Source organism: Lagenorhynchus albirostris, chromosome 3 (genome assembly GCF_949774975.1).
Source record: "Lagenorhynchus albirostris chromosome 3, mLagAlb1.1, whole genome shotgun sequence".
In the NCBI taxonomy this organism is placed as follows: domain Eukaryota; kingdom Metazoa; phylum Chordata; class Mammalia; order Artiodactyla; family Delphinidae; genus Lagenorhynchus; species Lagenorhynchus albirostris.
The window spans coordinates 58,530,669-58,544,158 of NC_083097.1; the positions used below are offsets into that span (position 1 = coordinate 58,530,669).

At 44.7% G+C, this 13,490-nt stretch overlaps 1 protein-coding gene across 4 annotated transcripts in view; it reads left to right on the forward strand.

The window, feature by feature from the left end:
* Positions 1-1,964: 1,964 nt before the first annotated feature.
* HEXB (hexosaminidase subunit beta) overlaps positions 1,965-13,490 on the forward strand; it is a 42,160-nt gene continuing 30,634 nt past the window's right edge. For 3 of the 4 annotated variants that reach the window (XM_060143120.1, XM_060143122.1, XM_060143121.1), the window contains exons 1-3: positions 1,965-2,285; positions 5,746-5,891; positions 10,755-10,820. In XM_060143120.1, the coding sequence (XP_059999103.1) occupies positions 2,035-2,285; positions 5,746-5,891; positions 10,755-10,820 (463 nt within the window). In that variant the 5' untranslated portion in view covers positions 1,965-2,034. Of the gene's footprint in view, positions 2,286-5,745; positions 5,892-10,754; positions 10,821-13,490 lie in introns of those variants that run through there. The other variant, XM_060143123.1, reaches the window with a different exon arrangement.

The window sequence follows — 13,490 nt, forward strand, 5'->3', positions numbered from 1 at the left end:
CAACCCACTCTGGTCCCATGACACGATGAAGTGTCAAAAGGGGTCACCATGTGTCCCCTCATCCCCATGTCTGTGCAGGCCATTTCAGGTACATGCCCCCTTGCTCAGATGGGGCAGTTCTCCAGGGGAGCCCATGGTTCCTTCTTCTCACCAGCACATTTTCAACAAAAGGAAGCAGTTCCTGTTTAGCGCTCTTCTGAAGGCTTCTAGCTGAATTTTCTGGTCTTCCACACACCACACCGCACTTCCCAGAGCATTTCCATGAGCGCCAGCTGCCTGCAAGTCCTAGTGAGAAGCGAAGCCTCACTCAGTGTCAACTTCACATTTCGTGTGTGGTTCTCTTGCAATCTCTCAGCCTCCGGAGCTGCAGACCAGACTGGATGACTCTGGCAGGGAACAAACCAAATGCTAGTCCGTAACTCCCAAGAACTTGGCTCTTCCCTAGAAAACAAACTCCTCACTTCTCTCTAGACCTCTTCCTGTGGAGAGCAGGGCAGGTTAACATTCAGGTCTGGCGGCAGTGCCCTCCTAGTAAACCCTGCCCTGGGCAGCTAGTGCCATCTCTTCTCACGTAAGAGATGCTCTCTGACAGGCCCTGGTTCATCTCCACACATCAAATCAAGTCCTTCGGTCATTACATTTCTCATTTCCCCCCAGTTCAGATTCCTCCATCATAGCATCTCACATTCCATGACAAATTGGGGATGGTGGGAGGAGGGTAAGAAGGAGGGGTAGGTGGGCTTCCCTGGTGGCGCAGTGGTTGAGAGTCCGCCTGCCGATGCAGGGGACACGGGTTTGCGCCCCTGTCCGGGAAGATCCCACATGCTGCGGAGCAGCTGGGCCCGTGAGCCATGGCCGCTGAGCCTGCGCGTCCGGAGCCTGTGCTCCGCAACGGGAGAGGCCACAACAGTGAGAGTCTCACGTACCGCAAAAAAAAAAAAAGTAGGGGTAGGAGATTAATTTTATTCTAGGGACAATGGGAAACAAGCCATTGACATGTATTGAGTAAAGAAGTGACATGACTTAGTTTACCTTTTACAAGGAAGACTTTGGCCGCTAGCTGTGTTTCCACACTGGTTGAGGTAGGGGTGAGGTCAGTGGTATAAGCAGCAGGTGGAAAGATCTTTCCAGGCCAATATCTAAAGGTCTGCCTCATTCTTTTTTAATTTCTGGGAGCAAACTAGGGGTCAGGAGGGATTATATTAACACCAGCAACAAAGGAGTGAAAGGTCTAGGAACATGCCTAACGAGAAATAAGAAAGCCCAGGTAAAGTAGACTATGGGACTTTGGCGACAAGCATAAAACAACTTTATAAATTCAGAGATTATGTCTAAGTGGAAAGATTCAGTATTGCACATTCTCTCACGGAATATCTTCGGCCTAACTTTTTTTTTAACTATTTATTTATTTATTTGGCTGCACCAGGTCTTAAGTTGCGGCGTGCGCGATCTTAGTTGCCGGGTGTGCGATCTAGTTCCCCTACCAGAGATATAACCGGGCCCCCTGCATTGGGAGCAGGGAGTCTTAACCACTGGACCACCAGGGAAGTCCCTATCTTCTGCCTAACTTTTAACCTCCCATCTGTTCAAAACTCTGTCCTGAGGGGTTCTGATGGGAGGCTTTAATAATTGAAGCTTTATTGCAGTTATAGAAAAGTCCAGACTGAGGGGCAAATAAGCACCCGGTTATCTGGTGTTAGGGGTGGGGGAAGTTAAGTGTTCGTGGCGTGCGTTGTGCAGTTTCTCTAAGTCCAGAGGCCGGGAGGAGACCGCGAGCGCTGCAGGCACGAAGCCAGCGTCCCGCTCGGCGCCTGGAAGAGTCCGGGATTGGGCTGGGCGGGGAGGGCAGCTGGGGCGGGGCGGGGCGGTGGTCGCTCTGGAGGCGGAGCCGGGGCGGAACACACAGTCAGCTGACTCTGACTCACGCGCGCGCACGCCGCGCTGCCTGCTTCCCCGCCGGGGAAGAGAAGTCCGGTACCGGGGCAGGAGCTCGGGCATACCTGGCCGACCGCGGAAGAGAGCAGCTGAGCAGCCATGGAACGTCGCGGGCTGGGGTGGCCGAGGCTCCCCAGGCTGCTGGAGCTGCTGGCGGCGCTGGCGGTGCAGGCAGTGCGCGCCTCCGCCGTCGCCGCCGCCTCGCCGGACCTGAGTCTTTGGCCCATGCCTCTCTCCGTGCAGACCACCCCGCGCGTGCTGCACCTCTCTCCCGACAACTTCTTCTTCGGCCACAGCTCCACTTCCAAGGCCGGCCCCTCCTGCTCACTGCTGCAGGAAGCGTTTCGGCGGTGAGTGCTCCCGACGGGCGGCCGGGCGGGAAGGGGACCCGCAGACCCCGGGCCGGGGCGGGACAGACCACCCTGGGACGCAGTGCAGGAGCGGGGGGGGGGCGAGAGGAGGAACACCTGAGCGCTTCTTACCACCTGCACAGCCATCCAGCCGCGCTGGCGCTCTAATCTCTATTCGACAGGGGAGGAAACAGTCTCCGAGTCGGCCAGTGACCCCACCAGTCACAGGTCTAGAAGATGGCAGAGCCGGCTCGAACCAACACGAACTGAAACCCAAGCTCTTCCCCTTCCCCTCCTGTCTCCTGAGGAGCTTCCTGGGTGCTCTGGAACCCTGCTTTGAGTGCGGGATACTGAGTGGACGGAGTACGTTGCTCAGGGTCAGTGGCCGTGTTCGCCTCGGAGAGGAGAATGGGGTAGACGAAGAGGGAGGGAAACGGCAGTTTATTTGAAGGGAGTTCAGAGAGGAAGATGAGTGCTTAAAGCTTGGGGACCAGGGGTTCCCCAAAGTTGCTTGTCATTTATAGGCCATCTCTCCCCCTCCCCAAATCTGGCTACAATTCAGATGGCAGAAAGTCCGTAGGTTGGAGCACCGCCCAAACCTCCCCTTCCCTTCCCAAATCTCTATTCCATGCAAAATGCTGGATATTTTCACCTAACTACTTTGATATGGTCGCTGCGCTGCAGTATCTGCTTCTCCTTTTGTTTCCCAGAAACACTTATGTGCTTAACTCTCCCAGCATCTTGTTTAGATCTTTATCATCTCACATTTCCACAGCCCTCCTGTCTGTAAACCCGTTGGCCACAGGGTGAATTGTGTAGTGAGGAGGGAGCCCACGGTGCTAGCTTTTGGGTTTTTTTTGCCTTTTTAAATTGATGTAAAGTTGATTTACAGTGTAGTGTCACAACGCTAGCTTTGCTAACTACACCATGTACAAGACAGATTGCACTTGGGGAGATGTTTCAGTAAGGCTCACTCTGCGACCGGTGTGGGCAGGACTGTCCTGAAGGTGTTCAGTGCCCCGAAGGATTGTAATTTGGTGCCGACAGTACTACCCCTTTTCTCCCTCAGATTTTGGCCGCCTCTGTTCCTAGCGGTCATTATAGTTTAATTGTGCCTGCAGGACACCAAGCAGCTGGTGGAAAGATGCAAAACTAGTTTAATAACACCTGCTGGCCCCAGGTAGGCCTGGAGCTTAGGCGGAAGAGGCTCAAGAAGTTGATGGCAGAGATGTTTTCTTCTCCTTCGGTTGTGTACAATTAAAGGGAGATTGTTACCCTCAGTTTAGATGCATACTCCAATGAGCCTTTGATGTTGAATCTGCTAACAGGTCAGAATGGCTAGAGCCTGGATGAAGAAGTAAAATCAGGGTGGTTGGTTGCCTTGGGGTATTGAGAAGGAAAAAGTACCCGCAGGCCATCTAATGGAAGATCACGACTAGGAAATCTTTTAAAAACAAACACACCATATTTGCTTCGGGACTCAGTTCATAAAATTGGATTTTCCTTCTGTGCCATCGTGCTAGTAAAGTAAGGACTCGGTAATAAGCTGAAGTGATAGGAGTATGGCAAGAAAGCGTGGAAGACTTAAGTTAACCATGGTTAGATAACCAGAACTTGAATCAGCTGTGAGACGGTTTAAAAACAAATCTTGGCATCTCAAGGCAGTGCAGGTACTTATCTGAGGATTGCCTAACTAATTCATGCCATGTGTGTGAAGCAGCTATTAATTATACCCTGCATTGTTAGGAAGCAGGTTATAAAACATTAGGCCTGTATGGGGATATATGTATACGTGTAGCTGATTCACTTTGTTATAAAGCAGGAACTAACTCACCATTGTAAAGCAATTATACCCCAATAAAGATGTTAAAAAAATAAAACATTAGCCCTAATGGCTAAGACTTGAAAGCATTCAGGTGAGCATTCTAGGAACTCAGGAGGGGCAGTATCTCCTTCAGGGTAAAAGCATGATGAGGTTGTTCCAGAAGCTCTAGGCCGTGGGGAACACACAAGTTTGTTCAGATTCTCTGGCTCCTGTCTCCCGAAGAGCCCAGTTTCTATCTCAAACCCTGCTTTGAAACACTATGCATTTTGCAGGCAGAGTTCTGTCTGTTTGGTACGTGGCTGCTTCCTCAGCTTCTAGAACAAGATGTATCACATGCTAGTTACTCTTTTTTTTTTTTAAGTTACTCATTTTTTTTAATGAACAAATAGCTTTGCTCCCTCAGCTCCTGAAAAGCTAAATTAACCCACAGACCTTGCACACCACTGCGCCAGAACCCTTTGAGTTTTCTGTTAGAGTTTTAATAGGCAGAGCCAAGATTTTCCTTATGTGGGACAAGCCAGCACCTAACTCAAATCTCAAAGCCACTGGCAGCTGTAATTTCCCTTAAAAATTGTTTTTAAAAATTGTGGTAAAATATACATAAGATCACTGTCTTAACCATTTCTAAGTATACAGTTTAGTGATCTTAATTTCCTTTTCAATCTGTCAAGGTTTTCCTACGAAAAAGGTCCTCAGCACCTTCATCTGTTCCACTGTCTCACTGGTTAACTTCCATACACTCACTTCCAAGTTCATCAGAACTCTCCCAGCTCTCCTTACGTCCCTGGAAAAACACAAGATGGTCTTACATATAAGTAGCATATACAACCTTCTGGCTTATCAAAATCTATTAAATATCATAGGCTTTGAGGCCTGTGTGATCTTGTGTCTTCTAGCACCTTCAAATGTTTATTTAATATCCTCTTTCTCTGCCATTCGGGTACCAGCAGAAGGTAAATTTTCAAGGCCCTAGTGAGAATTCTGTGGTGTTTGTGTATTAGCTAGGATACTTTTGTTGGAAGGTAACAGGAACCCTGACTCAGTCTGGCTTGAGCAAAAAGAAAACCTATTATCTCAGGCATTATGGAAATATGAAAGCAGGCAGGATTTCAGGGCTGGTTGGCTAAGTGGCTCAACAGTATGGTTAGGAAATCCGTATTCCTTCCACCTCTGCTCTGCCGTCTTTGGTGTGGCTGAAGCTGGTCTAGGTATCACGTACAGAGAAGTTTTCTTCTTGGGGCTCACTTAGGAGAGGAAGCATCCTCCCCCCGTCCTCCCACCCCTGCCCCATCACTGGTCAGAATTGACTTGCACACCCAGGATTATTAGTTTGGTTATTGGTCCTTAATGGGGACTTCATAGGAGTCACTTGGGATTGTGGCAGGGGGACTTTTAAAATCTTTGTGCCTGGATCATGCTCTCGGAGATTCTGATTCTGAAGGTCTGGACATCAGTACTTGTTTGCAAAAAGCCCTCCATGTGATTCTAATGTGCAGCTTGGGGTGAGAGCCTCTAGTTGGACTGATACGGGGTAGCAGGGGTTTGCGGAGTCAACGACAGTGTCTCCTACCACATATGTATTTAAAACTTGGCTACAGTGCTTTAAAATATTGTTTGAATTTCTCTCTCACACAGATATTACGACTATATTTTTGGTTTCTACAAGCGGCATCATGGCTCTGCTGACCTTTGTGTTGGAGTGGAGTTGCAGCAACTTCAAGTCTCGGTTGTCCTGGACCCAGAGTGTGACGCTTTCCCCAAGATCTCTTCGGATGAGTCCTGTGAGTACCTATGTCATGTGAATGTATTGTAAACAAAGCTGCTTGTCACAGGCTCGAGTGCTAGAAGCTGGCTGCATGCCGTGAACTATTGTGAGCTCTTGACCAGTGAGTTTATAATTCCTATTTTTAAAATTACCATGAGGGGACTTCCCTGGCGGTCCAGTGGTTAAGACTCTGTGCCTCCACTGCAGGGGGCACAGGTTCGATCCCTGGTCGGCGAACTAAGGTCCCACATGCCGTGAGGTGTGGCGCAAAAAAAAAGAAAATTACCATTAAAGTCTGATGGCAAAACGAATACATAATTGTTGTAGGAAATCTTTAAGTACAGTAAGTGAAGAGGAGGAAATAAATTACTCATAACCCCAGCACTCAGAGTTAACCACTGTTATTTCAGATTTTTTTTTGCAGTGATACATTGAAATATTTTTACATAGATATAAATAGAAGCATATGATAAACAATGGCATGAAAAAGGGGGTAGTTCTGTACCTGTGGTTTTTCTGTTTTGCGTAACAATCCGTTACAAACATGTATTTCACTAAATATTTTTCTATGACAGCATTTTTAGCCTCTGAATAATGTTCTACCAACTGTACGGATGTGTCAAAACTTACCTGGCTTATCCCTGATTTTTGGGCATCTAGGTAGTTCACTTTGAAGACAAGTCTGTGCTGATCGGCATGCTCTTTTTTTTTGGCTGTGCTGCACGGCATGCGGGATCTTAGTTCCCCGACCAGGAGCTGAACCTCTGCCCCCTGTAGTGGAAGCACGGAGTCTTAACCACTGGACTGCCGGGGAAGTCCTGGCATGATCTCTATTTATAATTTAACTTGACACAAAGATAATGCAGAACTGGGAGGGGTGAAGCGTTGCATTTTCTTTTATATTTATGTTGTATTATATATGTTTCATCTTCATTTATATTGATTGACAATGTAATCAACATTTAGCTACATGATTCTTCTTGTTTGCCTAAAACATTATTCTCTAAGGCTTTTCCTAAGTGGTTCTAGAAGGAAAAAACAAATGGGCAGCCCTTTTCCATAGAGTGTACTGACGGGGAATAATGTGGAATTGTATCAAGGAATCAAAGAGCAATCAATGGGTGATATAAGATTAGTGCAGAAACAGCAGACTGGTGAGTCAGGTGTAAAAATAGAAAGGAAAATGCATATCTTAGAGAGAAGAGTGACTCCTTTGTTTTCAGACTGCCTCACAGACAGTTAAGTACATCTCTTCATCCTCTCAATAGAGATGAGATTTCTTAATACATCTCTGAAAAATAACTTAATTTCTCTTCAATTCTGTAGCTGTTCTTAGAAGAGAAACAGGATGATTTGCCAACATCAGCCATGGGATTTTACTTGACAGTCAGCACTCAGACACTTTATTAATTAGGTTTTGCAATCTGAATTGAGAAATGGTCATTATATTACCAAGGAATCTTTGCTGACAGGCAATACAATGACATATTGTAAATTCCAAAAAATGGAACATATCGAGGCTGGGGAGTTACAGCCTATCTTCCATTCAGCTTTTCAAACCCTCTTTTTTCTGAAAGGGAAGCTTCTGGAGACAAGCTGCCTGTGAAATTTTCTGGTTAAAGGATAGATAAACTAGTTTCAAATTAGTTGATGATGATGATAAAAGTGACACACACAAATGGAAGTAACAGGATATCAACCGCTGTCCAGGAGTATGAGGAAATCTTGGAGAAAGTGACAAGTGTTACAGGATCATCAATTAAAATAAAATATGCATACCCTCAGAACCAGAAATAGACTAATTTCTACCGTAGAGAAATAATTACATACATCAAGAATGTTCCATGCAGTTTGCCTGCAATGATGAAGATCTATAAGCAAAACTAAATGTTCGTCACTAGAAGAATGGCTAAATATATCTTGTCAGTTGACACTAGAGAATACTATACAACAATTAAGAATAAAGAAGTGGAGTTATAAAGAACAGATGTGGAGAACTTGCGAAGATAAATTGCTGAGTTGGACAAAGAAATTTATATAATGTGTACAGGAGGATACCATTTATATACCAACAAACAAAAGAAGGCACACATAAAGCAGTACTGTATTTTCTTGGTACACGTATGTGTATGAAAATGCCTAAGAAAAGGCCTGATATTTCCTCTGAGGAAAATAGGGGGAGTTGAGTGGTCATCTCAAAGGGGATTTTAGCCTTATCTGTAACATTTTATTATTATTATTTTTTGCCGTACGTGGGCCTCTCACTGTTGTGGCCTCTCCCGTTGCGGAGCACAGGCTCTGGACGCGCAGGCTCAGCGGCCATGGCTCACGGGCCCAGCCGCTCCACGGCATGTGGGATCTTCCTGGACCGGGGCACGAACCCGCGTCCCCTGCATCGGCAGGTGGACTCTCAACCACTGCGCCACCAGGGAAGCCCACATTTTATTATTTTAAAAAGAGGAACCCATTACTGTTATTTGTATGTACACCCTTCAAAACCACAGTGTGCTGCAAAAAGTACAGAAAGGGATAACTGAAAAAAAAGATGTCTGCTATCCCCTGTCACGGAGATAATCACTGTTAACACTAAGAATTTGGCTTTGAAATAAAAATTGAAATTCTATAGCTTATTTGTCCATATATTTAGAAACCAAAATCTCCTTCTAACTGCTCTATATCTGCGGTTTTTGCGTTGAGTTGAATCAGAATCCTTTTAAATATCAGCCCGTCCTCAGCTATTGGAAAATAATTGGCATGAGGTACATGCCACATGTTAATGTTTTTAGATAACTCTTTAGGCTGACTAATTCCAGGCTATCTCAAAACTGTAATGTGGCAAAAACTGGCTTTTAAACAGTGACCGGTGGAACGGTAAGCTCTATCTAGGTAGCTAACTAAGAATTGGGTATAGAGGGAGAGAATCGTGGTTAGATTGTGGTCATAATAGCTATAGCATTCTTAGCCTGGCCTTTAGCTAACTCATGACTCTGTTCTTCTGATGGCAAAGGCTACCTTGTCAGAAGACTGTTACCTGATTACTGGCTGTTGATAGAACGGTTTTCCCTACCTGTAGCCAATTATCGTGGGGCAGCCTGGGGTGGTCAGGGTGGTGGAGGAGGAGAACGCAGCCCAAATATGCTATTAAATCATTAACCTGCAGCCCTTGAGTGTCTCTACCGTGGCAAAGTCTGCATCTGTCACACCCCTTTAGCTTTCGATCTCTCTGTGCTTTCTGGTGCTTTCCTTTATCTGTGGATGATTCCATCCCAAACCTCTCCAAAGACTAAGATGACTATTGGGGTAACCTCAGGCAGAGTATGATTTCAAGGACTGAGAGATTAGTGCCCCCTTTGCCCAGAAGCAGCCAACTGGAGCCCCGTTTTAGATGGATGTGAACTTTTTATTGAGTGGGACAAAGCTGAATTAAGCTATAGTGAGTTAAGAAGTGAGTCTTGGGGCTTCCCTGGTGGCGCAGTGGTTAAGAATCTGCCTGCCAATGCAGGGGATGCGGGTTTGAGCCCTGGTCCAGGAAGATACCACATGCCTCAGAGCAACTAAGCCTGTGCATCACAACTACTGAGCCTGCGCTCTAGAGCCCGCGAGCCACAATTACTAAGCCCGCATGCCACAACTACTGAAGCCCGCATGCCTAGAGCCCCTGCTCCACAACAAGAGAAGTCACCACAATGAGAAGCCCGTGCACCACAGCGGAAGAGTAGCCCCCCACTCCCTGCAACTAGAGAAAGCCTGCACGCAGCAACGAAGACCCAAAGCAGCCAAAAATAAAAATAAATAAATAAATATTTGAAAAAAAAAGAATTGAGTCTTAAGGAAGATTTAGGATAACGTTGGGGGAAGGTAGGTACAGGGCAAGTAGGGGAGCACAGGGAGGGAAGGGACAGAGTAGAGAAGACTCTCTGGCCTTAGAGGGAATGGAAGATTGAGTGATACTGGAGGCTTCACCAAGGAATTATGGGCACTGAGGAGTTTGCACTTTTGACTTAAATTCTTAGCTTAATTAGGATCGTACTCTGTAGTGGGGTAGTTGGAGAGAATAACTCTCCTGCAGGGGAAAATGAGGAATCATGGAGGTGACACCCAAGTTCCTGACTTGAGCAAATCAGCTGGTCGGAGTGTGGTGCGCGATGAGCCCAGAGCCCGACAGGTGAAAGAGGGAAGAGTGCAGAGTGGGGCATGTGGAGTTAAAGGAACCTATAGGACTTCTAAGTGAGGATGTACAGGAGGCAGTTGGAGAAACAGGTCTGGAGCTCAGGAGAAAAGAATGATCCAGAAATACCAATTATATGTTTAGGGAAATGTGTGTTATTGAGGGATTAAAAACAAACATTTTTTTCTTCCAGTTTATTGAGATATAATCGACAGCACTGTTTCAGGTGTACAGCGTCATGATTTGACTTACATCATGAAATGATTATCACAGTAAATTTAGTGAGCATCTGTCACCTCATATAGATACAAAGTTAAAGAAAGAAAAAACTTGTTTTCCTTGTGATGAGAAGAACTCTTAGGATTTACTTTCTTAACAGCTGTCATATACTGCATCCAGCCCTGTTTACTATATTCATCGTGTTGTGTATTACAGCCCTAGTACTTATTTATCTTATAACGGAGTTTGTACCTTTTGACCGCCTTCATCCAATTCCCTCTCCCACTACCACCCGCCTCTGGTAACCACAAACCTGATCTCTTTTTTTGAGTTTGTTTGCTTTTGAAGTATAATTGACTTACAACACCATGTTAGCTCCTGTTACACAACATGGTGATTCGATATTTCTACACATTTCGAAATGATCACCATGATAAGTCTAGTTACCATCTGTCACCATACAAGAAAACATTTTTTTTTTTTCCAATACAGATACTTTACTTGTGAAAGGACCAGTGGCCTCGCTCACTGCCAACAGAGTTTGGGGAGTATTACGAGGTAAGTTCTATGTCATTGTTATTTTCTAGTAAGGAAATGTTTTCAGTTGCCACTTTGGGAAATGAAGCACAGCAAAACTTTGCTTCCTTGGGCCCTTTATAGAATGATTTGTTGGGTATTTCCAAAACAATGCCATTAAATATATACCACTTAAAGCATGGGAGAAAGATCATTTGACTTTTTAAAAATGCTTGAAGGTTATTACATTCATAATGCTGTAATTCATTGATGTTCTTGGGTCTATAATTTTTTTTTTTTTTTTTTTTTTTTGCGGTACACGAGCCTCTCACCTCTGTGGCCTCTCCCGTTGAGGAGCACAGGGTCCAGACGTGCAGGTTCAGCGGCCATGGCTCACGGGCCCAGCCGCTCCGCTGCATGTGGGATCTTCCCGGACCGGGGCACGAACCCGCGTCCCCTGCATCGGCAGGTGGACTCTCAACCACTGCGCCACCAGGGAAGCCCTATAATTTTTTTTTTAAATTTATTTATTTTATTCATTTATTTTTGGCTGTGTTGGGTCTTCGTTGCTGCGCGTGGGCTTTCTCTAGTTGCGGTGAGTGGGGACTATTCATTGCGGTACGTGGGCTTCTCATTGTGGTGGCTTCTCTTGTTGCGGAGCACGGGCTCTAGGTGTGCGGGCTTCAGTGGTTGTGGCACACAGGCTCAGTAGTTGTGACTCGTGGGCTCTAGAGTGCAGGCTCTGTAGTTGTGGCGCACGGGCTTAGTTGCTCCACGGCATGTGGGATCTTCCCGGACCAGGGCTGGTAGGCGGATTCTTAACCACTGCGCCACCAGGGAAGCCCCAGGACTATAATGTTTATAGAGTTATAAACGGCTCTGACCTGATCTGATTAAGGAATTTTGTTTCTTGCTGCCTTCAGTAGCAAGCATTTCCCTTCTGCATTTGTTTATACATTCAAACAAAAATATACTCAAGTATTTTTTTCTGAACCAACCTATTAGTGCAGAAGCATGAAAACAAAGAGAATAATCATTTTCCCAGTAAAACATGTCCAACTGTCCATGTGGTGGTGATGTTTTCAGCTTGATACGGTAAGATGCTAGTGATGTAGATGCAGCATAAATGCATGTGCCATCGCATGTGAGAGTCCTTCAGCTCAACTCGGTTCTTCTCCACTGTCTCCTCATGGGAGTTGTACTTGATCTCATCACCAGCTTTCATCTGAATGCACTGGGGAATGGGACGATTCTGCTTCTGTTTCTTGGCCAGGAATCATTTGATCCTAGGAGTGTTGTGAGAAGACAAGGTCAGGAACAGAGTCAGCCATACACACCATGATGGCTGAGAAAAGAAGAGAACCCTTCCCCCATTTTAAATTCCTGTGGATTTAGAAATATAACAAAGTTTGCAGGAATAGCATGAAAAGATAAAAATATACTCTAGAGTGATTGGAGGTAGTGGGCAGAGAGGAACCTTAAAAGTTTTTCCTGTGACTTTCAGTCTGAACTTCGAAGTTCGGGCATGGGACGTTTATTTTTGCTGTTCAAAAGCTGCTATTACCTCTTCTTTCAAGTAGATGAGATTTTGTTGTACTGGCTTCCAAATTAGTATAGTTTTGAGAAAGGAGAGTAATTTTCTTTAACGTGAGCAAGCCAACCAAAGTTATTAAAGAAGGCTTTGGATTTGACTCAGGTGAGTGTTATCTAGAATAAAATGATCATTGTCACTGCTATATGTTTTGTAGTCATAATAATAATGGTATGATTATAATCATTGTTACTGCTATATGTATTATAGTCATAATAATCGTATGATTATGATCTTATTTCAAAATATGACATGAAAATAGCTATAGATGTTTACCGCAAATGTAACTACAAACATTATCATGTAGATCATTCATATATAATATTATGTGATTTTAAGCTTTTGTCGGTCTGATGTGCCTGTCTTGTCTGGGGCCTGTTAGGGCTTTATTGATGTTTGCCCTGATCCACATCAAAATAATAGAACTTTTGAGAGCATTTTGTGAATCTAGTCCAGGAAGGCCTTATTTTCTGCTTACTGTCAGACTTTGAAAGTAACAGACGTGCTCTAAATGATAATTGAGTGTATTGCCACTTAACAGAAAATTCCAAAGTTATTCCTCCTGGTATGGGCCTGTATTGGGGGTGGGAGGGAGGCGTAGCAAAAATGACTTTGAACTTTTTATTCTTTCCTATTTTTTTTGAGGTATAATTGACATAACATTATATTAATTTCAGGTATACAGCACAATGATTTGATATTTGTATATAATGCAAAATTATCACCACAGTAAGTTCACATCGTCACCACACATAGTTAGAAAAATATTGTTTTTCTTACGATGAGAACTTGTAAGGTTTTACTCTTTTTAGCAACTTGCAAATAGGCAACACAGTATTTATTAACTATAGTCACCATGCTGTACCTTACATCCCTAGGATTTATTTATAAACGAAAGATTGTACCTTTTGACCCCCATCACCCATTTTGCCTACCCCCTACCCCCGTCTCTAGTAACCACAAAGCTATTCTTTATATTTATGAGCTTGGTTTTTGTTTGTTTGTTTAAGATTCCACATCTAAGTGAGATCATTCAGTGTTTGTCTTTCTCTGACTTATTTCATTTAGCATAATGCCCTCAAGTTCCATCCATGTTGTCCCAAATAGCAGGATTTCCTTCT